Source organism: Pogoniulus pusillus, chromosome 25 (genome assembly GCF_015220805.1).
Source record: "Pogoniulus pusillus isolate bPogPus1 chromosome 25, bPogPus1.pri, whole genome shotgun sequence".
Lineage (NCBI taxonomy): Eukaryota > Metazoa > Chordata > Aves > Piciformes > Lybiidae > Pogoniulus > Pogoniulus pusillus.
In genome coordinates this window covers 554,602-580,983 of record NC_087288.1, presented here as the reverse complement: position 1 = coordinate 580,983, position 26,382 = coordinate 554,602, and the positions used below count along the sequence as shown (strand labels likewise).

The 26,382-nt window shown below is 55.8% G+C and overlaps 1 protein-coding gene across 1 annotated transcript in view; it reads left to right on the top strand.

Annotated features, from left to right (window-relative positions):
* Positions 1 to 3,443: 3,443 nt before the first annotated feature.
* The window catches only part of EYS (eyes shut homolog), a 91,707-nt gene continuing 68,768 nt past the window's right edge, over positions 3,444 to 26,382 (top strand). The window contains exons 1-10 of the mRNA XM_064164046.1: positions 3,444 to 3,449; positions 4,473 to 4,841; positions 4,876 to 5,551; positions 7,709 to 7,822; positions 15,530 to 15,723; positions 16,591 to 16,718; positions 16,858 to 16,939; positions 17,527 to 17,657; positions 20,431 to 20,545; positions 22,479 to 22,638. Of these exons, the coding sequence (XP_064020116.1) occupies positions 3,444 to 3,449; positions 4,473 to 4,841; positions 4,876 to 5,551; positions 7,709 to 7,822; positions 15,530 to 15,723; positions 16,591 to 16,718; positions 16,858 to 16,939; positions 17,527 to 17,657; positions 20,431 to 20,545; positions 22,479 to 22,638 (1,975 nt within the window). The remainder of the gene's footprint in view (positions 3,450 to 4,472; positions 4,842 to 4,875; positions 5,552 to 7,708; positions 7,823 to 15,529; positions 15,724 to 16,590; positions 16,719 to 16,857; positions 16,940 to 17,526; positions 17,658 to 20,430; positions 20,546 to 22,478; positions 22,639 to 26,382) is intronic.

Here is a 26,382-nt window from a genome sequence, read left to right as displayed (position 1 = left end):
CCCTGGGCAGTAGCTCAGGAGCTTAGCAGCCAAATGATGTTGGGCTGCTGAGCTGCAGAGAGCTCTCCAGCAGCTCAGGCCCAGCTCCTAGGCTGGGGCAATGTCTCATTAGCAGCAGAGCTGCTTTTGGCAGGGGCTTCTTAGGCTGAGTGTTCCCTGGTGCAAAACTGCCGAGGAGCAGCAGCTGTGGAGGCTGAGGCAGCTTTGCTGCAGCAGGACTGAGCTGTGCAGCCACTCTGGGTACTGTCTCAAAGCTGCTCTTGCTCTGCCTGCTTGGCAGCTCTCCAGGATGTGTCATGTTCGGGGCTGGGAAGGTCTGTACCAGCTCCCAGAGGACGGCTGCACAGGTCAGGCAGCAGCCAGCTCTGTCTTCTCCCTTCCTTCAGGTCTTCTTATTTACATCTTGAGTGCTGGGCTCAGTTCTGGGCCCTCTCTGCCAGAAGGACCCTGAAGGGCTGGAGCAGGTGCAGAGGAGGGCACAGAGCTGGGGCAGGCTCTGGAGAGCAGGGCTGGGGAGGAGCAGCTGAGGGAGCTGGGGGTGTGCAGTGTGGAGCAGAGGAGGCTGAGGGCAGAGCTCATTGCTCTCTGCAGCTCCTGAGAGGAGGCTGCAGGGAGCTGGGTTGAGCTCTGCTGCCTGGTGACAAGTCATAAGATGGAAAGAAATGGCTCAGGTTGCCCCTGGGGAGGTTTAGGTTGGAGGTTGGAAGAACCTCCTTGGCTGAAAGGATTCTCAGAGCCTGGCAGAGGCTGCCCAGGAGGAGGCTGCATCCTCATCCCTCCCAGCCTTTAAAAGATGTGTAGATGTGGTGGTCCTTGAGGGCATGGTTTAGGGGTGGAATTGGCAGCCTTAGGTTTGGGGTTGCACCTGAAGATCTGAAAGGTTCTATGACTTAAGGATGCTGTTTTCAAACTGACACATTCTGGGCCTTTCTTTGTCAGAACCCTTGCCAAGTGCTGTCACACAGGGCTGGAAATTGTAGTCATTTTCTTTAACAGAATGAGAAACAATCAAAATTGGGACACTGAACATTTGGATCACTTTCCTCCCTCTTCCTTTACCTCCAAGGATATTGATTTGACTTTGCAGGGGGCTTTCTTCTTTTGTTTTTCCACTTCAGGGGTGAATGCTGATGTTTGAGCTTTTGTGCCTAGATAAAAAGGACAGAAGTCCTTCCAGAACAGCTCCCAGGGCCAGCAGCTAACCAGATGAACTATTTGAAATCCAGCTCGTTAATAATCCCCATTTTGATGAAGATTTTGACTGGCTAAGGGAATTGATTTAAATAATGATGACACAAGGGAGCAGAACTCACTGTAAACTCATTAGGCACTGCCTGAGATTCCCTTTAGCACCTACTAAGGAATCCAGATGCTTCTGCACCTCAGCAGAGACCTTCTCTGTGCTCAGTCTGGCAGGTGGAGCAGCTGCTGAAGGAGAGGATTGCCCTAGGAGGAACTGCAGTCAGGAAAGACACCAAAAGAGTCACTGAAGTGGGAAAAAAGCCTGCAAAAAATGAGCAGGAATATTTGAGCATTTAATGAAACTTCTTACTGCTCCTGGCTCTCCTCAGCACAGAATCCTGAAGGCTGGGCAAGCCCTGTGAGGCCACCCAGCCCAGCCAGCAGCCCAGCCCCACCATGGCCACTAAACCATGGTCCCAGGCACACCTGTCTGCAACACCTCCAGCCATGGGCACTCCACCACCTCGCTGGGCAGCCTCTGCCACTCCCTGACCACTCTGACACCAAAGACATTTTTCCTCCTCTCCAAACTGACCCTGCCCTGGCACCATTCCAGGCCAGTTCCTCTCCTCCTCTCCCCTGAGAGCAGGCAGCAGAGCCCAAGCCCAGCTGCCTGCAGCCTCCTCTCAGGAGCTGCAGAGAGCAATGAGCTCTGCCCTCAGCCCCCTCTGCTCCACACTGCACACCCCCAGCTCCCTCAGCTGCTCCTCCCCAGCCCTGCTCTCCAGCCCCCTCCCCAGCTTGGTTGCCCTGCTCCAGCACCTCAGTTTCTTTCTTGTTGTACTGAGGGCATCACAACTCAGGTCAGGACCCCAGGTGGTTCCTTCTCCTTCTCTCTGTCTCCAGCATTGCAGTATCCCTGTGTAAGAACTGAATTTGTTGCAGTTGTGCTGCTCAAAGGGATTAGAGTAATTTCCTGTTTCAGCTACGTGTGAGCATGAGAACAGAACTGGCTGAGAGGATTCTCTATAAGTTGAAGTGAACCCTCCTGGGTTCCAGTTTGTGCCCCTTGTCCTATCACTGAGCACTACTGAGAAGAGCCCAGCCCCAGCCTCTTGACCTTCACCCTTCAGCTGTTGGTCAGCATTGATCAGATGCCCTCTCAGGCTGCTCTTCTCCAAGCTTTGGTCATTCAGACAACCCTTAGGAGTTTCCCATGGGCAGAGTTGCACTGCTGAGGGCCATGGCTCCAGCCTTGGCACTCAGAGAATGGCCGGCTGGAGGAGCTGGCAGGATTCCAGGGTTCTCTTACCAGTGCTGTCTAAAACCTCCTTCTCTTCTTGTCTGATCAGCTCCAGCTTACACATTTCGTACCCTGTCTGGCTGGGGAGGCTGAGGCACCGTTCCCCTCTCAAGAGCTGTGGGTGGCTTGGGCTCAGGTCTGGGGTTCAGAGGTTCTTGAGATACTTGCATGCATCTTTTCCTCTTGGTCAGGCACCCTGAGGGGAGCTGGGGGCTCAGGCTGCTTTTTCTGAGGGTTCTGCTTGCTGCCTCAGTTTGCTTTTGCTCCTGATTTGGTTTTGTTGGTTTTTTTGTTTGGTTTGGGGGTTCTTTTGTTTTTGTTTTGGGTTGTTTTTTCCCCCTCTTATCTCTGCTTTCACCAAAGCCTACTGAGAAAAATGAAGTGTTCTCAGCAGGGAGCATTGAAGCAGCTCCTGCTCTGCTCTGACAATTACAGGCTGCTGCCTTCCCTCCGAGCTGAAAGCTACTCTGGCACATGCAGCTCCTTCATGAGCGATGAGGAGAGCAGCAAGAACCTCTCAGAGCTGCCTGAGAAATTAATTTCCTGAGATGATGATGAGAACCTGAGCAGAGCAGATGCCTTTTACCCACCCAACAGCTACCACTGGTGCAATGTTATTGTAAGGACTGAAACAGCCCAGGCTCAGACACCAATGTAAATGAATTGTGATGCATTGTTCCTTTTCCCTCTGAGCCAAGGAGGGTTACTCCTTCGCCTGGGAGCTGCAGCAAATCACCACCTGAATAAAAGCAGCAGGAGGTCCACACCAGATCTTTGCAGCCAATTCAATTCAAGCAGAAGCTCATCGGAGCTGTCTAAAACTTTCTCTCCTCTCATCAGGTGTCTCTGCAGCTCAGGCAGGTGACAAGAGCCTGCTCCTCCATCCAGGAGCCCAGGGCAGCGCTGCCAACAGAAGGTATCTCTTTGAGGTCAGTCTGTGACCAGCACCTGTAGGGCCATGCTGGTAGGCTTTAATTTCTGCCATCCATGTGGACTTCTTTCACACCATCAGCTCAAATCTGCTGTAGTCTTGATGGCTCCCTGGGTGTCCATCTGAGCTGAGGCTTTAGCAACTGCAAGTTCCTTTCTGACATAGTCCTTTTGGCTCTCTTGGCATCATTTTAACATCAGGAGTTTCTCCTCTGCAATCCACACCACAGCTTCTTCAGAACTGAGATGAAAACTGTGCTCATCTCATAGAATCAGGGAAGTGTTTGGGTTGAAGAAGCCCTCCAAGAGCATCCAGTCAATCAGCAACCCAACCCCACCATGGCCACTAAACCCTGGCCACAAGTCCATGGGCACACCTGTCTGGAACACCTCTAGGGATGGGGACTGCACCACCTCCCTGGGCAGCCTCTGCCAGTCCCTGACCACTTTGGCAACCAACACCTCCTCTGAGGCAACTTGAGCCATTTCTTTTCATCTTGTAACTTGTCACCAGGCAGCAGAGCCCAAGCCCAGCTGCCTGCAGCCTCCCCTCAGGAGCTGCAGAGAGCAATGAGCTCTGCCCTCAGCCTCCTCTGCTCCACACTGCACACCCCCAGCTCCCTCAGCTGCTCCTCCCCAGCCCTGCTCTCCAGACCTGCCCCAGCTCTGTACCCTCGTCTGCACCTGCTCCAGCCTCTCAGGGTCCTTCTGGCAGCGAGGGCTCAGGACTGAACCCAGCACTGCAGCTGTGCCCAGCCCAGGGGCACAATCCCTGCCCTGCTGCTGCCCACACCAGTGCTGCTGCAGGCCAGGCTGCTGGTGCCCTTCTTGGACCTCCTGCAGTCTGCCGTCAGTGTACTTAGAGCCCTTTGCTCTGTGGTGTCCTTTCTGCTGTTCAGTGAGGCTCCGATCCTCAGCCACGTTTGACATGAACGCAAAGGCTGTCCTCTGTTTGACCTCCTTCCTAGGCTGCCGTGGGAAGAGGAGCTGCGCCTGAGGAAGAAGGGCTCCGAAGGTGCCGCCAGCAGCGAAGCAGTGAGAGCGCTGCAAGGCGCAGCAGACGCAGCACCGGCGCAGCACCGAGCGCAGCGGCGATGAGCGCAGCGGCGATGAGCGCATCACCGAGCGCAGCGGCGATGAGCGCAGCAGCGAGGAGCGCAGCACCGATCGCAGCGGCGAGGAGCGCAGCAGCGAGGAGCGCAGCACCGGGCGCAGCATCGAGCGCAGCGGCGAGGAGCGCAGCAGCGAGGAGCGCAGCACCGGGCGCAGCGGCGAGGAGCGCAGCAGCGAGGAGCGCAGCACCGGGCGCAGCACCGAGCGCAGCAGCGAGGAGCGCAGCACCGGGCGCAGCATCGAGCGCAGCGGCGAGGAGCGCAGCACCGAGCGCAGCAGCGAGGAGCGCAGCCGCCGCGGCGCTGCTGCTGGTGTGGCTGCTGCAGCCTGGGGCTGTCCAGGGCCAGGCCACCTGCGAGAGGCAAAGCATTGTGGAGTGGAGAGCGGAACCGAGGGCTGAGGTCGTCAGGTGGACACCCAGGGGGAACATCTGCTCAGACTTGTACGGCGAGTGCTGGAGCGCGGCCGGGAGCGCTGCCGGCGGGGCCGCGGCCGGGCCGAGCGTGCCGCAGCTGTGCCCCGTGCAGCTGCAGCTGGGCGACAGCCTCCTGTTCTCCTGCGAGCCGGCGCCCGCCGCCCGCCGCATCCACCTGCTCAGCGTCTCCGAGGAGGAGTTCCTGCGCTGCCCGCAGGCCGAGCCGCCGCCGCCGGGGTCCGCCTGCCCGGTGGACGGCCCGCAGCGGGCGGGCGCCGGGCGGCTGCGGGCGGGCAGCCACTACTGGGCGGCGCTGCCGCGGGCCGGCCCCGCGCTGTGCCCCCGCGGGCTGCGGCTGAACGTGACGGTGCGGGCGCAGCGCTGCCGGCGCGCCCCGGGCCAGCCGCTGTGCTCCGGGCACGGCCGCTGCCTCAGCCGCCTCTGGGACACGGAGTTCCGCTGCCGCTGCGCCGCGCACTACTCGGGCAGCTTCTGCCACCGCTTCCGCGGATGCTCCACCAGGCCCTGCCGCAACGGCGGCTCCTGCGCGCAGCGCCCCGGGGCCGCCGGCGGCGCCTACCAGTGCAGCTGCCCGCCGGGCTTCGCAGGTGCGCTCCTCCCTCCGCACAGCTGCCGCCAGGGCACACCTTGGCAGGGGGCTGGAGGGGGCCTGCAAAGGTCTCCTAGCGCCAGGCCCCTGCCCCGGGCACGGTCACCTCTCGCCAGCTCAGGCTGTGCCAGCCCCATCCAGCCGCCAGGCAGGGGCACCCACCGCCTCCCTGGGCAGCCTGTGCCGGTGGCTGCACACCCTCCCTGCAGAGAGGAGAGCAGGACTGAAGGTGGCAGAGCTCTGGGCAGGCTGCCGGCAGAGGTCTGGAGTCTCCTGGGGAGGCACTCAGAGCACACAGACCTGGGCAGGCTCCTCAGGGGTTATGCTGGGTTCCCCTGCTCTGGCAGGGGGAGGGTTCTGCATGGCCTGCAGGGCTCCCTTCCAACCCCTGCCACGGCTGAGTGTGCACTGCCACAGCCACACCTGCACCCCGGGCATGCCACCAGCGTGATGCTGAGCCAAAGGCTGTGCTCAGAGGGACAGGATAAGGGGACAGGGACAGGCTGGAGAAGGGCCCAGAGCAGAGGGACAGGATAAGGGGACAGGGACAGGCTGGAGAAGGGCTCATAGCAGGGGGACAGGCTGGAGAAGGGCCCAGAGCAGAGGGACAGGATGCCATGGAGGGGGACACGGAAAGGCTGGAGAAGTGGGCCCAGATGAAGCTCCTGCAAGGTCCTTGACGTGGTTTGGGACAATTCTCAACTGTCAATCCAGGCTGGGGGTGATGAGGTGGAGGGGGAGGAGGCCACACTCACCACAGCCGAGTACATCATTGCCCTCCTAGGCCCCCAGGGCAGGTTGCTGTCCTCTGGGGCAGTCATTAGCAACCATCAGGCTCAGGTCCTTCCCTGTGCAGGGCAGGTCCCCGCTCAGCTGTCCTGGTGCAAGGGCAGGACTGTAGTTGCCCTTGGCGAGCTCCTGTGGCTCATCCTGCCCAGCTCTCCAGCCTGTGGCTCACAGAACCACAGAGCCTTAGGGGCTGGAAGGGTGCATCGGGGTGCAAAGACTGAGTTCTTCTCAGCTCTCCTTCCCACTGAGGCATGAAACCAGGAGGGAGCTTCTGAGCCTCCACAAGGAATTTGGTTTCAGCAGTTCAGGCTCTTCCACCAAATAATTCATTTGGAGCAAGCTCCTCGAGATAACATTAGATAAGCAAACTGCTGGGAAAGAACAGCTGAGGATTGCCTTTAACATGCTGCAGAATCTCTTTTCTAGCTGAAGCCCTTTTAAAGTACAGTTTTCAACCCAAAGTTTGTTTTTAATTGACAAAGTCAAACATTTAATGAGGAGAGCAAACAAGAGCTGATTCTAGGCAGTTTTGCCCTTCAGAGCTCCTCTCCTGTTAGCACAGATGACCAAAAGCCCAGCAGGGTCTGTCTGGGCAGTCCTGCTGCACAGGCCCAGAGCCTGCTGCAGAACTGCTCTGCTGGCCCCAGCCTGAGAGGGACACAGCTGCTGGAGGGAGCCCAGAGGAGGCCACAAAGGTGGCCCAAGGGCTGCAACACCTCTGCTGTGAGGACAGCCTGAGGGAGCTGGGGGGGTGCAGCCTGGAGAGGAGGAGGCTGAGGGCAGAGCTCATTGTTGTCTGCAGCTCCTGAGAGGAGGCTGCAGGGAGCTGGGCTTGGGCTCTCTGCATAGTAACAAGGGATAGGATGAGTGGAAATGGCCTGAGATTGCACCACCAGAGGTTTATTTTGGACATCAGAAGAAGCTTCTTCCCTGAAAGGGTTCTGCCAGCCTGGCACAGGCTGCCCAGGGAGGTGCTGAATGCCCACCCCTGGAGGTGTTTCCCAGAGGCAGAGCTGTGGTGCTGAGGGCCATGGCTTAGCCCCAGCCTGGCAGAGTCAGAGCTGGAAGGGCTTTACCAACCACGTGCAGCAGCCTGCACTTGGCTTTGTTAAACTTCACACGAGTGACCTCAGCCATGGATCCAGCCTGGCCACGTCCCTCTGCTGACCCTTCCCACCCTCCAGCAGACCAACACTGTCACCCAGTGTGGTGCCATCTGCCTTAGTGTTGGTGGGACATGCCAGTGGACCTCACCTCTCGTCCATCCCCCTCTCTGTTCAGTGTCTCCTCTTGCAGCTAAGGGCATTATTTCAGGGGAGGAAGTGGCTTTTCTTGCTGAATGTTGCTGTTGTCTCTTTTTAACTAGGTCAGAATTGCACAGAAGTGGTTGGACAGTGCCAGCCCCTGGCATGTCTCAACGGTAACTGCACCAACGTTACCCCCAACACCTTCCTCTGTGAGTGCGAGAAGGGCTTCACAGGTGAGGACCATCTTGGGCCTTCAGGGCTGCTCTCTGCGCTTCAGTGGTGGGCTGCAACCTTTTGCTTTGTGAAATACTACAGGGGATTGTTGCAGTTCCTTTGGGTTTGCTCTTCCATAAGTTTGGTAAAATCAGCTTTAACTGGTCACAGAATCACAGAATGAGATGGGCTGGGTTGGAAGGGACCTTCGAGATCATCCAGTGCCAACCCTGGCCATGGGCAGGGACAGCTCCCACCAGCCCAGGCTGCTCAAGGCCTCATCCAGCCTGGCCTTGAACACCTCCAGGGAGGAGGCATCCACAGTCTGCCTGGGCAACCTGTGCCAGTTGCACACTGTCCCCACCCTCACTGTCAGGAGTTTCCTCCTCAGTCTCCCCTCTCCCAGCTCAAAGCCACTGTTGCTCATCTTGGCACTCCCAGCCCTTCTGAACAGTCCCTTCCCAGCCTGCCTGCAGCTCCCCTGCAGATACTGAAATGCAGCTCTGAGCTCTCCCTGGAGCCTTCTCTTCTCCAGGCTGCTCAGCCCCAACTCTGCAGCCTATGTCCATAGAGGAGGTTCTAAAGTACTCCAGTACTAGAGTGATATCAGCCCCTTTGGAGATCTCTCATGACCTCGGGGCCACCATGTGTCCTTTGGTGACCCCTTGAGTTCTTTCGTTTGTGCCACACAGGTGTGGCCATGGCACCTGGGGCAGTGGCTCAGTGGCCAGGGCGGGGTTGGGTTGCTCTTGGACTGGATGGTGACACTGTGATTCTGTGACAAAACCATGTAGGTGAGAGAGGCTTTTCACAGCTGGATCCCATCCAGCAGTATCTGTCTCCTCTTGGCAGTGGGACAAGGAAGACTCCACCACTAACTCATTGATTCTGTGAGACTGTGAGAGTGGTCAGGCTCTGGAATGGGTTACTTAGGGCAGTGGTGGAGCCACCATCCCTGGGGGTGTTGCATAAACCTGTGGCCATGGCACTTGTGGATGTGGTTGATGGCCACAGTGGGGCTGAGTTGGACTCTGTCTTAGAGGTCTTTTCCAACCAAAACAACTCTGAGATTCTCAAATACAAAGTTCAGAAGAAGAGGACCAGAAGCTCTCACAGGATGATTCAGAATGATCATGCATCTCTGTTCCTGATTTCAGCACCCTCTTACTAGCTGTGCTAGAGAAAGTAAGATGGAAATGATGCAGAGGGTCACTAAGCTGATGATTTATTGGAGTGCCTTGATTAAACCAACTCCCAGAGGCACATCGATTCTACTGCTGATCTACTGAGCAAATCAGATGCTTGCCAGAGCAGGCACTGGGTCAGAAAACGAATCTAAAGCTGCCCTACTGGAAACACCTCTCGGGGCCAGGATGGCAGCCAAGCTTCAAAGACTCTTCCTCCCTCTGCTCTGATGGCCTAAGAGAAGTGGAGATGCACAGGAGAAGGTTCTGTGAGGTGAGGTCAGTGTGAAGCTGGAACGTGGGTATCCAAGGACACCAGAATGGTTTCAGAGGTCTGTCTCTTGGAAGCAGCAGTTGTCCCTCTGGAAATACCACACCGAGGTGCAGAGCAAGAGGGGGAAAGCTCCCAGAGCAAGAGGGCAAGGCCCCCCAGAAAGAGGGAACCCCAGAAAGAGGGACTGGGTGGTCCCCAGAAGTGCCTTCCAGCTGCTGCCGTTCTGTGACCGTGCTGCTGCCTGTGCATGAGGCAGAGGCAACTCCAGCAGCAGCAGTGCAGGCTGCGAATAAAGGCCGGGTGAGAGGTTGAGCTTGGCGCCGGTCAGGGCCGTGGTTGCAGAGCAGGTAGCTGTGCCCTAGGCTGTGTGGCTGCTCGGAGGCAGGCTGCCCAGGGAGGCAGAGCAGGGCTGGGCTGGCTGTGTTCCCCCCCTTTCTCGGCCCCATCGTTTCATTCAGATAGCAGCCTCCCTGGGCAGCCTGTGCCAGTGCCTCCCCACCCTCACGTGCAAGAATTCCTTCCTTGTTTCCAGGCTCAGGCTGCCCTCTTCCAGCTTCAGCCCCTTCCCCTCATCCTGTCACTACAAGCCCTTGTAACTGGTGCTTCAGTCTTACCCAGCCAGGAGCATTGCCTCTGGAGGCTGAAGCCAGTGGGGTGTGCCAGCTGAGGCAGGCAGGTGCTGGGACTGGAGGGCTGCCAGCCTGCTCTGTGTGTGTGATGGAATAACCTCCTCAGCTGGAGGCCTCTGCCTCTCATCCTGACCCATCAGTAATTAGAGGCAAGACTTAGTGATAGCTTCTTGTGTCACTTCAGAAGAGAGGATGACATCAGAACAGGATCATCAAAGGCACTGGGCTGAAAGGGACCTTTAAAGCTCATCTAATCCAGCCCTCCTGGCAGTAAGCAGGGATGTCCCCAGCTAGAGCAGAGCTCCAGCAAGCCTGACTGTGAGTATCTCCAGGGCTGGCTCCTCCATCACCACCCTGGCTGGAGGGGAGAACATAGTAAAGGGCCAGCAGGAAAGAAAAAGAGGAGAAAAGGAGATTTGTTCCTCTAAAACTGAAGTGGATGCTTGGGAAAGGCCACAGAAGGTAGGCTCAGAAGGTGGAATCGTCAGGAATGAGGAAGAGAAGGACATTTTAAAGTTAGGAGTTGGTATTTAAGGCAAAGAGTAACTGGAAACCAAAGGAAAGAACTAGTGAAAAGCCAGAGGAGTGGAAGTGGCTGCAGCAGGAGTGAGTGTGAGGAGTGGCAGTCGTGTGTGGGGCAGGGCTGGGGGGGTGAGAGGTAGCTGAGAGGTGAGGGCAGCCAAGATAGTGGGGGGCATGGAGAGCAGATCTGACGAGGGCAGGCTGAGGGGGCTGGGGTGGGTTAGCCTGGAGAGGAGGAGGCTGAGAGGAGACCTCACTGCTCTCTGCAGCTCCCTAAAAGGAGGTTGCAGTGAGGCTGCTGTTGGCCTCTTCTCCCAAGTGACTACTAAGAGGACAAGAGGGAATGGCCTCAAGCTGCACCAGGAGAGGGTTAGGTTGGAGATGAGAAAATTCTTCTTTGGTTCCAGACTGGTCAGGGACTGAACAGGCTGCCCAGGAGGTGGTGGAGTGCCCATGCCTGGAGGGGTTCTGGTGGTCAGGAGGCTGGGCTCAGTGATCTTAGAGAGCTTTTCCAGCCCCAGTGATTCCATGATTTTGAGATTCTTTGTTAATGACAGCAAATACCAAGCCCCAAATAGCTCTACCCCAGCAGAGTGCTGGCCCTGAAATGACAGATTTGCCACAGGCTGCATTAAGCCCACCCAATCCATCACTATTCCTTTGTTTGTGGAAGGGATTGGCTGCAGGGGTGATGGATGGGTGGGCAGAGAGGTGGATAATAGAACAAGCAGGGAGTGCTGCTGCTTCACCTGTCATTATTCATATTTAGCAGCTGGGTGGGTGAAGACAGAGCCCAGGTTGCAATGTGCTGAGTTAATATTAATGGAAGCTTGGAGATGGAATCTTGCTTGCTTTTGTTTTCCCTCTGCCTGTGCTGCCATTTCTCTACACAGAGCCATAAGTTACACTCATGGAGAGAAAAAGCCAAACCAAACCATGAGCTGAGAGGAAAACTTAAGTCTAGGCAGCATGCTGAGGCCACACAAACTGTGAGGAAGCAAATAGTAAAGTAAGAGTGGTGGCAGGAAGAGGTCAGGCAGTGCAGGGAATGATCTGCAAGGTGCTGCTGCTCTGTTCAGAACTCTCAGCATCAGTTACAGAGCCACAGAAAGCTTTGGACTGGAAGGGACCTTCGAGACCATCCAGTGCCAACCCCTGCCATGGGCAGGGACAGCTCCCACCAGCCCAGGCTGCTCAAGGCCTCATCCAGCCTGGCCTTGAACACCTCCAGGGAGGTTGGACTCTGACCCTAGAGGTCCTGTCTAACCAAACCAGTTGCATGACTCTGTGATTCCCCTACCTCCTGGTGGGGCTGCTGTACTCCCCCACAGATCCACCTCCAGCATGTCCATGTGGTGCTTCATCCCCCTTCTCCCAGCCCCGTGTGTGGGAGCAGAGCTGTCCCTGCAGAGGCACCCAGCAGAGCTGTCCCTGCAGAGGCACCCAGCTGTGCTGTCCCTGCAGAGGCACCCAGCAGAGCTGTCCCTGCAGAGGCACCCAGCTGTGCTGTCCCTGCAGAGGCACCCAGCAGAGCTGTCCCTGCAGAGGCACCCAGCAGAGCTGTCCCTGCAGAGGCACCCAGCTGTGCTGTCCCTGCAGAGGCACCCAGCAGAGCTGTCCCTGCAGAGGCACCCAGCTGTGCTGTCCCTGCAGAGGCACCCAGCAGAGCTGTCCCTGCAGAGGCACCCAGCAGAGCTGTCCCTGCAGAGGCACCCAGCTGTGCTGGTCGCTGTGCACAGCTCCCTTCTGGCCCTTCGCTGGGCAGCAGGGAGCTGTTGCTGCTGATGGCTGCAGGGTTCTGAGCATAACCCTGGCTCTGGAAGATTAATTGAAAAAAGGTTTAGTTTGAAACCTCTTTTTTTTCTCTTTAATGGAGATGAGCTTTGAGTGTTCCAGAGCAGAACTTGAGCTGTACTTGGACCCTGAAGGCTTGAGCTGGGTGATCTAGGTGGGCAGCCTGACCCAGCTGAGGGTGCCCCTGCCAACTGCAGAGAGGGTTGGATTAGATGACCTTTGGAGGTGCCTTCCAACCCTGACCCTTCAGGTCCCTTCCAGCCTGGGACTCTATGACTTCACCCCTGGAACTGCTGGATCCATGGGGACTGCTGCAGCACTGTTCCCCGAGGAGCTGCGTCCCTCTGTCCTGCGCCGCGCTGCAGACAGGCGCTCAGCACTCTGCGTGTCCAGCAGGAATCCACTGCACTGCAGGAGCTAAGAGCTGCACCAGGATTGAGCACGACAGCCCCACAGCTTCACAGCTTCCTCCTGGTGTTACTGGCCTTTGAAAGCAGCAGGTGCTCTCTACTCAATTAATTTCTGAGAAGATCACTTAGCAGGCACCACTTTATCAACACTTGACAGCTGAAGAAGGCTTTGCCTATGTCTGGGGTAGGTTTGTTGCTGCTGCTTGATAGCAAAAAAAGCCAGGATTGCCAGAAGTGCTCCTGACACCAACTGCATCCAGCATCCAGGAGGCCTAACTATGCTCTGTGGAGCTGCTGCACAGAACAGAAGCTGTGTGGGTGACTCAGTGGTGATTAGGTTGAAAAAGCTCCTTAAGGGCATCAGATGCAACCAGCAACCCAAGCCCAAGTGCCATGGCCACACCTTTCTGAACACCTCCAGGGACACGGACTCCACCAGCTCCCTGAGCAGCCTCTGCCAGTGCCTCACCACTCTTGCAGCATGGAGGCCACCAAGGTGCTGAAGGGCCTGGAGCATCCTGTGAGGAGCAAAGGCTGAGAGCCTGGAGGAGAGCAGCCCCAGAGGGGATCTGATCAATGCTCAGCAAGACCTAAAGGGTAGAGTGCAAGAGACTAGGCCTGGGCTCATGTCATTGGTGCCCAGGACAGGACAAGGGGCAAAGGGCACACACTGGGAGCCAGGAGGTTTCAGCTGAACTTAAGAAGAGCTTTCTTTGATGCGAGGTGCTGGAGGCCTGGAGCAGGCTGCCCACAGAGGCTGTGGAGCCTCCTCTGGAGAGATCCCAAAGCCACCTGGAGATGTTCCTGTGCCACCTGCTCTGGGTGACCCTGCATTAGCAGGGAGGTTGGAGTAGATGATGTCCAGAGGTCCCTTCCAAGCCCACCATTCTGTGACTGCTTTGTCTGGCTGCTGTTATCTTTCTCTTCATTAAGCTCCTTCTGATCAACTCGTGGCAGTGTGTTGGGATGCAAGCCCCAGTGTCCACAGGCAGTGATTTGCAATTGCCTCTCCCACTCAGCACAGCCACGGGAGCACATCAATCTGGAGCCGAGGGAGCTGCTTTGCTTCTTCATCTCCTTCTCTTGCTATGACTTATTTCCTCCCTCTGGCTTTTCAGCTTGCTCCCGAGTTAATGGCTTCTCAGCTGTGAGATAGCTGCTCCTTGTCTGCTCATTAATCACTCTGAAGGTAACAGATTGTCCACCTTTCAGCACTGTCTTCACTCCAACTTTGTCCACGTCGCAGTGAATCAAGGTCACGGAGGCGCAGGACAGAGCCATCCGAGAGTGAATCCTCCTCCCTCTCTTCTTACACTCAGGCAGTCCTTTATTTTAAGGAAATCTTATTTATAGCATCTCAAAAGAACCTCAGCCTGACTGAACTTGGGTGTTTAAAAACCTACTTGCTTGTAGAATTGGAGAGAGCAGCACTCCACAAAATCCTGGACTGGCTTGGGTTGGAGGGACCTCAGAGTTCATCTCCTCCGACCTCCCCACCCTGCCCAGGGACACCTCCAAACAGACTCAGCTGCTCAAGGTCTCATCCACAGGAGGCAGCCACAGCCTCCCTGGGCAGCCTGTGCCAGACTCTCACCACCCTCACACTCAACAACTTCTTCCTCAGCTCCATTCTAACCCTGCTCTGCCTCAGCTCCAAACCATTCCCTCCTCAGCACAAGTCCTTCTGCAGCCTTCCTGCAGGATCCCTTCAGCTATTGAAGGCAGCTGAATTTGAATAGAAGCATTTACATACAGTATTGGAGCCAACAGTGTGCCCAGGTGCCCAAGAAGGCCACCAGCATCCTGACCTGGATCAGCAATGCTATGGCCAGCAGGACCATACTGGCACAGGCTGCCCAGGGAGGTGGTGGAGTGTTTCTGTGGCACCTCCTCTGCTGCAGCTTGCCCCCAGTGCCCCTTGTGCTGCCCTTGGTCAGCCCTGAGCAGAGCCTGGCTCCAGCCCTGCACACCTTTAGCACAGACTGAGGGCAGCCCTCAGGCTCCTCTGCTCCAAGCAGCCTCAGCTCCCTCAGCCTGTGCTCACAGGAGATGCTCACTGCCTGCAGCAGCTTTGGGGCTCTGGGCTGGGCTCTCTCCAGCACTTCCCTGAGCTCCTTCCTGAGCTGAGGGCCCAGAACTGGACACAACATTCCAGCTGTGGCCTCAGCAGGGCCGAGCAGAGGGGCAGGAGAACCTCTCTGCCCTACTCAGCACAGCCCTTCTGATCCACCCCAGGCTGCCCTTGGCCTTCTTGGGCACAAGGGCACACTGCTGGCTCCTGGGCACCCTTCTGCCCACCAGCATCCACGGGTCCCTCTCCCCAGAGCTGCTCTCCAGCAGTCAGTCCCCAGCCTGTCCTGCTCCATGGGGCTGCTCTTTCCCAGGTGCCAGCCTCTACCCCTGGCCTTGTTGGATCTCATTCAATGTGATTAATTGTCCTAGAAAGAGCCAATTAATTTACTGTTCACTGTGATGGCTTCTGCTATCATTTACTATCACCACTTCCAAAGGATGCCTTTAAGACCCTCAGGACTTCTCCCAGGTTTATGTCTGGAATTTAACTCCTTACTCAAGGCCTCTCTGCAGCTCCCTGAAAGGAGGCTGCAGTGGGGTGGGGTTGGGCTGCTGTGGGCTAAGCTCAGTCACAATGATGTAGTTTGACTCTTAGTCCCCAAACCACAGAAGTGAACAGAGTTAGAGAAATGATAAAGTTCCTTCTTCTGAACACGATGATGGTGTGCAGAGGCCCCAGAGGGTGGCAGGGGCTTCACAGTGGAGCTAAGAAAGAATCACAGTAAATAAGAGCCTCTGAAGCCTTCCTTCATGGCACAAAAAGCAGCGGTGCTAAGGAGGGGTGCGGGGCCCAGGCCGTGCAGGTCAGAGCCCGCTGACTTTGCTGTGCTCTGTCCCCGAGGTGCCCTGTGCGAGGAGCCTGCTGACCCCTGTGCCTCTCAGCCCTGCCCCCGGGGCAGCACCTGCCGGCAGCTCCGGGCTGGCTACGCCTGTGCTTGCCCTGCCGCTGTCCTAGGGCACCACTGTGGAACTGCTCTCCGTGGATGCTCCTCACAGCCGTGTCAGAACGGAGGGACCTGCACTGACCTGCCCCACGTAAGTGTCAGCCCCAGAGGGCCCTGTGCTGAGTACAGAATGGGCAGCCCTCAGTGACAGCACAGCCTGGGGCTGATGAGAGTGGGAGCAGCCCTGCAGAGAGGACTTGGGGTGCTGGGGGGTGGGAAGCTGGGCAGGAGCCAGCAGTGGGCACTGGCAGCCCAGAAGGCCAAGGGCAGCCTGGGCTGCATCCACAGCAGTGTGGGCAGAGATGGAGAGAGCAGATCCTGCCCCTCTGCTCTGCTCTGGGGAGACCTCACCTGCAGCTGTGTCCAGCTGTGGGGCTCCCAGCACAAGAGAAACCTGGACCTGCTGGAGAGGGTCCAGAGGAGGCCACAGAGGTGCTCAGAGGCTGGAGAACCTCTGCTGTGGGGACAGGCTGCAGAGCTGGGGCTGCCTACAGCCTGGAGAGGAGAAGGCTCCAGACAAACCTTAGGGCACTTCCAGTGCCTGAAGGGGCTCCAAGCAGGCTGGGGAGGGACTGTTCCTAAAGACCTGCAGGGACAGGACCAGGGCAATGGTTTGGAATGAGAGCAGAGCAGATTGAGATTGGATGTGAGGAACAAGTTCTGCATCAGGAGGCTGCTGGAACACCGCAGCAGGTTGCCCAGGGAGGTGGTTGAGGCTCCAGACCTGGAGATATTCAAGGTTCTGAGTAAACTGCTCTAGTGGAGGATGTCCCTGCTGAGTGCAAGGGGTTGGAGCTAGAGGCCTTCAGGGTCCCTTCCAACCCAGCCCCTTCCATGGTTCTATGCACTTCTGGAAGCTTGTCCTGCCTAAGGTCTGCACAGCCATGGAAGCAGACATTCACTCCCCCTTACCTTGGGTCCCACAGCTAATCATTTCTGGTCTGCTCCTCTTCTCCAGGACGTGGCTTGCCTCTGTCTGCCAGTATTCACTGGCAAGTTCTGTGAGACAGTGCTGGACCCCTGTGAGATGTCACCTTGCCTGAACAATGCAACCTGTGTGGCGCAGCAGCAGAGCTACACCTGCAGGTAAGAGTGGAGACCAGTTCCTTTCTGTGCTTCCTCGGGTCACCTGATGGCAGTAGATGTCACAGGACACCAAATGTCTTTTCAGGTTCAGTTCTAGTTTGGGTCTTTTCCTGGGTTAGCTCTCTTAAAACCCTTGAAGTACTCCAAAAATATTTAGAGCATTCGAAGAGGCAGAAACTGACCTGGAGCCACTGACCTCAGCTCCTTGTGCTGACAACCTGGTCAGTTCCTTGCCCACCTCCCCCTGCTCCATGGTGCTGTTGTTTCTGAAAGGAGAAGCCAAGTGATGCAATTCCTGATTCCCAGACCTGCTTTAGCAGGCCTCATCCCGGTCCTTCAGGCAGCACATGAAGTGCTTTCTGCAGGAGCACCAGGCTGAAAATGCTGCCTTTGAAAAGAGCAGAAGTGGCCCAGTGTGGAATTCATTCTGGTTTAAATAGCTTGTTAGATATTTTCTTTCCACCACTGAGGAGGACAATTTGTCCTCTTCCCATGTGCTTGGCTTTTATCTGCCTGCCTGAAGTACATCCTGCAAAGCATGAAGTGAAGCACAGCAAATAACTTCTCAAATGTGAGGTTACTCAGAAAAGCAGAAAATTGGAAAGCTGTGGCAACACAAAAGCCTGAGAACACATCAGGAGAGAGCTTCAAAGCTGCAAACCCATCCCAGAAGTAGGGAACAGAAAGTTACAGCCCCGTCAGAGATGCAGATGCAGCTGAGGAGGCTGGAAAGTGAAATGGAAGCAGAGCTCTGCCTGCAGCTTTCCCATAGGAAAAAACAGTGTTAATGCTTTTGTTTGTGCCTAAGTACCTGCTGGAAGGCAGCACCACGGAGGAGGACCTGGCAGTGCTGGGGGGCAGTAAGCCCCCCATGGGACAGCAATGTGCCCTCGTGGCCAAGAAAGCTGATGGGGGGCATGAGGGAGAGTATGGCAGCAGGTCAGGGGAGGTTCTCCTGCTCCTCTGAGACCACAGCTGCAGTGCTGTGTGCAGTGCTGGGCTGCCCAGTCCCAGGGGGACAGGGAAGTGCTGGGGAGGCTACAGGAGTGTTGAAAGGCCTGGAGCAGGTGTGGTGAGGAGAGGCTGAGCACCTGCAGAAGGCAGGGGGGATCCCAGCAGAGCATGGGGTGCAGGGAACTGGGGCCAGGATCTGCTCCCCCATGCCCTGTGCCAGCGAGGGCCAGGCCCCTGTGGGCTCTGCTTTAGTGCTGCATTTACAGTTGTCAGCAGTGGGTTCCGAGGCAGTATCAGGAACATTCCTCTTCTGCACTGTCGGGGGGCAGGACTCCTGCTGCGGCCCTTTGTGTCTCTGCCTTGTGACTCCCTGCCTGGGCCCTTCTGACCACAGACAGCTCCGCACAGGGCTTGCCAGGCTGCTCCTACCGAACCTTTCTCTGGGTGGCTGTGGTTAAAACTGTTACTGAGGCTTCCTGGGTGGCCCTTCTCAAACCACGCTGTTGATGGCTGCTACTAAAATCATTCATGGGGCTTCCTACACCGCTCTGGATGGTCTGGGTGGTTGATATGGAAGCCATTAATGATGCTTCTCCAGCCTAGTGTCCATTCTCAGGAGTCATTTCTCAGTAGTCCCTCCCTGCCATGCTGGGCTTAGGCAGTGCTCCTGCCTTGTGCATTTCTCTAGAGCCTTCTCAAAAGGTTCTTCTGTCCAGAGCACTGCTCTGAGGGTCTCTAAATGGCTGTTGCTGGGTGCTGCTAGCCCCTAGCCTGCCACGGCTGTGCTAGGGCACCACAAAGTCCTCCACCAGTGCTCTCACTCACAGCAGCTTGGCTGCTCTGAAGCGGAGTAGGACTAACCTGGCAGACTGCTGGTGGAAAGATTATTACAGGCAATTGCCTGGGTTGCTGATAGGAGAAGCATTGAGAGCCTTTCTGGATGGCTGCTGTTCAACTCACTGAAAGCACCTTCCGAGGCTGGGGAAACACTAAGGGCATGGAAAGCTTTTTGGGTGAGGTTTGCTGTTGGTGCAGCTGTTAGAGGCCACTGGCTGGGCTTCTAGTGGTGAAGCCATGCACAGTGCTTTCATGATTGCTCGTTGTTAAAAGTATTAAAAGCCATTTCCTAGACTTCTACTGGTAAAATTAAACTCTTTATAAAGAGCCTTTATTATTAACATTATTAAAAGCTGCTTTCTAATATTCAAATTATTAAAAGCAGTTTCAGATTGCTGTTGTTAAAAGTATCTAGAGCATTTTTAAATTGCTGGATTTACAATGATCAAAATCCATTTTCTAGGTTTCTAATACTGAAATTATTAAAATCCATTTTCTGGGTTTCTAATATTAAATTAAAGTATTTTTAGATTGCTGCTGTTAAAATTATTGACAGCTTTTTTGTTTTGTTATTAAGCCATTTTCTGGATTTCTGATAGTCAAATTATTACATTCCTAGATTGCTGTTGTTAAAACTATTAAAAGAGGTTTCAGATTGCCACTGTTATAATTATTAAAACCTCTTTTCTAGATTTCCAATATTAAAATGATTTAAATGATTTTAGGTTGCTACTGTTACAGTTATTAAAAGCTCTTTTCTAGATTTCCAGTATTAAAACGATTTAAATTATTTTAGGTTGCTACTGTTACAATTATTAAAAGCTCTTTTCTAGATTTCCAATATTAAAGTGATTTATTTTAGGTTGCTACTGTTACAGTTATTAAAAGCTCTTTTCTCTATTTCCAGTATTAATACGATGTAAATGATTTTAGGTTGCTACTGTTACAATTATTAAAAGCCCTTTTCTAGGTAGCTACCACAAAGCCTGCCTGAACTCCACTTCCTAGGTGTCTAATACTGAAAGAGTTTGCCGCTATGAGAAGTATTTTCGGCTGCGTTATTATTAAGGTGGCTAAGAGCAGCGCTGTAGGTGTCCAGTGTGAAAAGCCCCACACGGTGTTTTCTAGGCTGCTAATACTCCTGCGGGCGGTTTCTGGGTTGCTGTCTGTGTTTCTAACACTGAACTACTGCCAGCCGCTCCTAGGTGGGGTGGTTGGGATTGCTGCTAGCCGCAGGACACCTCTGGGCTGTTACAGCCCTGTGCTGGAGCGCTGCTGGCAGGAGTACCCCAGGCACCTTTCTAGATAGTTCTTTTTGCCTCGACTGCTGTTGCTCGGAGCGTTAATTTTGTCCCAGTGCCTTCCCTTCCCTCCCCGGCAGCTGCTCTGCGCTTCAGCTGTGGCAGCGCTGTAGCCGACGAGCAGAGGAGTCCTCTTTCGGAGCGGGGGGCCCTGGGGCAGGAGGCGGACCGCTCCCGAGCTGCCCGCTGCCCGCTGCCCCTGCCCGCCGCTGCCCGCCGCCCCTGTCCGCCGCTGCCCGCCGCTGCCCGCCGCTGCCCGCCGCTGCCCGCCGCCCCTGCCCGCCGCTGCCCGCCGCCCCTGCCCGCCGCTGCCCGCCGCCCCTGCCCGCCCCTGCCCGCTGCCCGCCGCTGCCCGCCGCTGCCCGCCGCCCCTGCCCGCCCCTGCCCGCTGCCCGCCGCTGCCCGCCGCCCCTGCCCGCTGCCCCTGCCCGCCGCTGCCCGCTGCCCGCCGCTGCCCGCCGCTGCCCGCCGCTGCCCGCCGCTGCCCGCTGCCCGCCGCCCCTGCCCGCTGCCCCTGCCCACCGCTGCCCGCCGCTGCCCGCTGCCCGCCGCCCCTGCCCGCTGCCCCTGCCCGCCGCTGCCCGCTGCCCGCCGCCCCTGACCGCCGCCTCTGCCCGCAGCTGCGCGCCAGGCTTCCCCGGGAGGCGCTGCGAGGAGCCCACCGACTGCTGCGGGCGGCCGGGCGCCGGCTGTGCCAGCCCAGCGCTGTGTCCCGGCGCTGCCGACGGAGTCACCGTGAGTCGCATCGGCCTCGGCCTGCTGGGCGCTGCCAGCGGCCGCCTCGCCCTGGGGCAGGGGGAGGCAGGGGGGGCAGGGGGGGCAGGGGGCAGGGGCCGTGCCCTGCCTGCCGGCAGCGAGCCAGGGAGCAGGCGCTGCGGGAGTCGGGGCTTTGGGATCACTCCTCTGTGGAGGCTCTTTTGGGCTGCAGGAAGGGGCCTGCAGAGTGTTCTTGCAGTGGAAAGAAGGTGGAACTAAGTGCTCCAGAGCTGCTACCTGCACTCCCAGCTTGAAGCCATTCCCCCTCCTTCTGCCACTGCAGGCCCCTCCGAGGAGTGCCCCCCAGCTTCCCTGTAGGCTGCTGAGGGAGTGTGTGCGTTGGGAAAGCACTTCAGGGGCTCATGGCATGGGCTGGCTTGGAAGGGACCTTCAGGATCATCTAGAGTGTGGGCAGGGGCACTAGGCCAGGGTGCCCCATCCAACCTGGCCTTGAACACCTCCAGGCAGGAGGCAGCCGCAGCCTCCCTGGGCAGCCTGTGCCAGGCTCTCACCTCCTTCACTCTAAAGAATTTCTTCCTCATCTCCACTCTCAGTCTCCCCTCTCCCAGCTCAGAGCCATTGTCCCTCATCCTGGCACTCCCAGCCCTTGTCCAAAGTCCCTCCTCAGCTCTCCTGGAGCCACTTCAGGCACTGGCAGGCTGCTCTAAGCTCTCCCTGGAGCCTTCTCCAGGCTGAACAGTCCCAACACTGCCAGTCTGTCCGCAGAGGGGAGGTTCTCAGCCCTCTGAGTATCTCCATGACCTCGCTGGAGTTGCTCCAGCAGTTCCAGGTCCTCCTCGTGCTGGGGCACCAGAACTGGCTGCAGTGCTGTAGGTATGGCCTCAGCAGAGCAGAGGGGCAGCATCTGCCTAACGTGGGGGAAGCATTCCCTGATGGTGCTGTTGGGTCAGATGGAGGTGGGAATTGTCCCTCCTTAGGAAGTGGATCTTTTCCTTGTGTTTCATGCTTTCATTTTTCATCTCTCAGTTCTTCTACCTCTCACTCCAGGCCATAGTTGCAGCTATAACAAATCATTTCCTTTGTTCCTTCCCCTGTTGCCCATCCTCCTGCGAACAGCAGTCCTGATGTGTATACATTGAGATAGGCTTTATCAATAGGAGAACAGAGTGTAGCTGCGTAATTAACTCCACTTGATGAACACAGATCACAGCAGACAAAGCAGGTTTAATGAGATGACCTGACAGATAGTGATGGAGAAGGATTTGCTGCTGTACTTCACTCATTAAGTGAAATAAATCATTTATTGGAGCGAGTTCAGTTCTAAGGGGGGGAAAATGATCCTAGATGTGGATGACACTTGAATGGGTGCAGCCAGTCAGAAGCTTTGAGACTGGAAAGCTGTTTTGTTTCCAGGTGGCAGTGTAGTTAATGATCTGCAGATCTGATCAGGACTGCCTGGTAGGCTACACTCATTAGGAACCGAGTCTGTTTGAGGGAGGGAAATGCGATGAAAAAGATGAGGTAGGCATGGGTGACTGCTCCCTGGGCATGGGCCACCCAGTCCAGCCAGCAGCCCAACCACACCCTGGCCCCAGGTGCCATGGGCACAGCTTTCTGGACCACCTGCAGGCACAGGGACTCCACCACCAACCTGGGCAGCCTGTGCCAGTCCCTAACCACTCTTGCTGGAGGGAACACTGGAAGAGGTCGTCCAAGGAAGTGGTGAAGGCCCCGTGCCTGGAGCCATTCAAGGTCAGGCTTGACGTGACTCTGCTTAGCCTGCCTTGGCTGGGGATGTCCTTGCTTGCTGCCCAGGGGGTTGGACTGGGTGACCTTGGAAGTGCCCTTCCAGCCAGCTGCATGCCATGATTCCACATCTGTACACCCTTGCAGCTCCATTTCCATTTCATGTCTTCTCCTGTTTTGTGGCTGTTTGTGTGTTGGTGTCCAGTGCCTCTGCGTGCCTGGGTGGACAGGGCAGTTGTGCCAGCCTGCTGCAAATGCCTGTGTGATTCACCCCAGTCCTTGTCCTGATGGGGCCACTTGCATCAACGGGAGCCAGCTGGGAGAACAGCCTCTGCTGCAGTGCCTCTGCCCTCACAACGGCACAGGTAAGGGCTCTGCAGCTCCTGCAGAGGTCTATGGCTTCCTTTCTGCTCAAACTGAGCTTACGCAGGTAAGGAACAGGAAAGTGTGGGAGTCATTCCCTGCAGGCTGCCCAGGCACACGTCCAGGCTGAGTGCAGAGTGGGCTGAGAGCAGCCCTGAAGGAAGAGCCTTGGGGCTGTTGGGTGCTGAGCAGCTCCCCAGGAGCCAGCAGTGCCCTCCTGCAGCCCAGCAGGCAGCTGTATGCTGGCTGCAGCCAGAGCACTGTGGGCAGAGGGCAAGAGAGGGGATCAGACCTCACCCTCAGTCCTGCCTCCAGCTCTGTTGTCCTCAGCAGAAGGACATAGAGCTGCTGGAGAGAGGCCAGAGGAGGCCACAAAGATGCTCCCAGGGTTGGAGCAGCTCTGCTGTGAGGACCAGCACCCCTGGGACCTTTGCTGCCACTTTCCAGCCACTTGCCCCAGCCTAGAGCCTTCATGAGGTTGTTGTGCCCCAAGTGCAGGACCCAGCACTTGGCCTTGTTAACCATTTTCCCCTTCCACCTGTTTCTTCTCACACTTCTGTGTTTGGGGAAGGACAGAACTGTGGCATTTTGGGCTTGTTTACTCTACTCTGAATTAGGAAGCATCTGCAAGCAGAGAGACCACAGCAGTTTCACATCTAATTGCTCCTAATTGTGTTTATAAATGCTAAACACTACAGCTGCAGCCTTTGCATTAACATTTAAATCATCTCCGAAGCAGATTGATCTTAGGGAAACAAAATGTGACATGATGTAACCTGCTCAGCTGTGAAAAGCTCAACTGGGCTTTGAAAAAGCGAGGAAAAAACCTTTCACAGAATCTTAGGAGCTGGAAGGGACCTCCAGAGATCACCCAGTCCAACCCCCTGCCAGAGCAGGGCACCCAGGGCATGGCACACAGGAACACATCCAGGTGTGGCTTGAATGTCTCCAGAGCAGACTCCACAGCCCCTCTGGGCAGCCTGCTGCAGGCCTCCAGCACCCTCCCACCAAACAACTTTCTCCTCATGCTGGTTCCAGTTGATGTTCACTGTCCCATGCCCTTCTTTCCTGACACTGAGGTGGAGTTTCCTGTGTTCCAGCTTGTGCCAGCTGCCCTTCATCCTGTCATTTGCCACCACCAAAACCAGAGAAAATTGTGCCAGAGGAGGGCAAATGTCTTTGGTGGCAGAGTAGTCAGGGACTGGCAGAGGCTGCCCAGGGAGCTGGTGGAGTGCCCATCGCTGGAGGTGTTCCAGACAGGTGTGCCCATGGCACTTGGGGCCAGGGTTCAGTGGCCATGGTGGGGTTGGGGTGCTGATTGACTGGATGCTCTCAGAGGGCTCTGCCAACCCAAACAAGTCTCTGAGTCTCCCCTCAAGCAAGGACAAGTTTAAAGAGTGCCCTGGAATAAAAGCAGAGCTTGCCCTTTGCAAGGCATGAGGCAATGGTTTCCTGTTCCCCTCTCCTCGAGGGGGTCCCTGATGGTGCAGCACTGCATTGTCGCTGTGATTGCTGACAGCCTAATGCTAAGAGTGAGGTTGTTTGTACTGGCAGTGACAGTAGCAGTGAGAATGGTGACAGTGGTGCCAAGAGCGGGGAACAATGCTGCTGCTGGTGATAGTGAGTATACTGATGCTAATGCTGCAGGTAGTAATGATGCTAAGAGTGGCAGTCGTGCTAATAATGCTAATGAGGGTGATCATGCTGCTACTGGCAGTGATCATAAGAACAGCAGTAATGCTAATGATGACAGGAGAACAACCAGTAATGCTCACGAGGAGAAGAGTGGCCATGGTGCCAATAATGCTGGGGATGATGATGGCTGTATTCATACTGCTAACAGTAATGGTGACAGGAATGCTAATACTGGCAATAAAGATGATTGTATTTATGCTGACACTTCTACTAATAGTGCTGCTACTAATGATAAGAACAACAAGAATGCTAATACTATTAATACTACCACTAATAAGAATGGCAATAGTTATGATCATGGTTATATTTATACTACTGCTAGTGATTAGAATGACAGTAGTGCTAAGAGGAAGACAAGGAGAATAATAGTGCTAATAATGATGATGATGATGATTATAGTAACACTTCTACTGATAAGAATTATGATAATGCCAATATTAGTAATGCCACCACTACTGTGTAAGAAGGCAATAATGGTAATGATCAGAATGATTATACTGCTGCTGCTGCTGCTGCTGAGAGTGACAGTAACACTAATTATTGGCCAGGCTGGACGAGGCTGTGGGCAGCCTGATCTAGGATAGGGTATCCCTGCCCATGGCAGGGGGGTTGGAACTGGGTGATCCTTGTGGTCTCTTCCAACCCTGACTGCTTCTATGATTCTAATGTTAGTAGCACTACTACTACTAACAATAAGAGTGGCAGTACTGATGATAATGATGGTATTTATGCTGCTGCTGCTAAGAGTGACAATGATGCTAAGAGCAAGAATGAAAACAATGCTAATAAAGCTAATAATGATGATACTAATCCAGCTGCTACTACTAAGAATGACAGTAATGCTAATATTGCTAATACTAATGATGATGCTTATGCTAATAATGCTAATAATAAGAGTAACAAATGTTGACTTTCTGCCCTGGGAACAGTGACTGAGCAATTACTGCCAGTACTGACCCCATGGGATTGCAACAGCAGCAGTAAGCCAGCGAGGCTGAGAGAATGACCTCTCTGGAGGACCTTCACACAGAGTTCATTTGCTTGTTTTCAGCAGCAGGAAGAAGAAGGAGAGAACCTTTTAGGGTTTCCTTTTCTGTCCATCTGCTCTGTTGTCCAAGCCCAGTGCTGGAGCTGATGGCTTTGGACTTGGCTTTTCTCACACTGCCAGGAGAAATTTCTCTGCAGTCCATTGTCTCTTTTAGGCCTCTCCATTCCCAGGTTCAGTTCTTTCTTGCTGCTGAGGTTAGAAACAGACTGAAGTTAAAGAAGCAGGAAATTGTTCACTGGAGTGGGGAACACTAAAGGTGACCTCAGGCAAATGGGGACCAAATTCTTTCCTAGCCAAGGCAGAGCTTGTGAGATCTGTACAGGATAGAGGCAAAAGTCTGCAGTACAGCCCAGGGCTGCCCCACGCAGCAGGGGGAAGTGCAAGGGAAGGCAAAGGAATTAGCACAGAATCCCAGACAGGCTCAGCCTGCAAGGAGCTCAGAGCTCATCCCCTCCAGCCTCCCCACCGTGCCCAGGGCACCTCTCAACCAGACTCAGCTCCTCAAGGCCTCACCCAGCCTGGCCTTGAGCACCCTCAGGCAGGAGGCAGCCACAGCCTCCCTGGGCAGCCTGTGTGGGTGTGGAGCACTACAGCAGGTTGCCCAGGGAGGTGGTTGAGGCCCACCCCTGGAGGTGTCCAAGGTGAGGCTGGTCAGGGCTGTGGGCAACCTGCCCTAGTAGAGGATGTCCCTGCTGAGTGCAGGGGGTTGGGCTGGGTGAGCTTTGGAGCTCCCTTCCAGTCCAGCCCATTCTGTGTGTCTGGACACCCCAGGAGCCCCTTGGCCTTCCTGGCCATGAGGGCATACTGCTGGCCCATGGCAATCCTGCTGCCATCCAGCCCCCCGGGTCCTCCCACAGAGCTGCTTTTGAGCTGCTGTAGCAGTGCAGGGGATGGTTCCTGCCTAGGAGCAAGGGGCAGGATCCCACTTCTCTTGGTTCAGCAGCTAGGAATGGCAGCTGGCTGCAGCAGAGGGCTGCTGCCCGCCCTGTCCTCTGCCCACCGG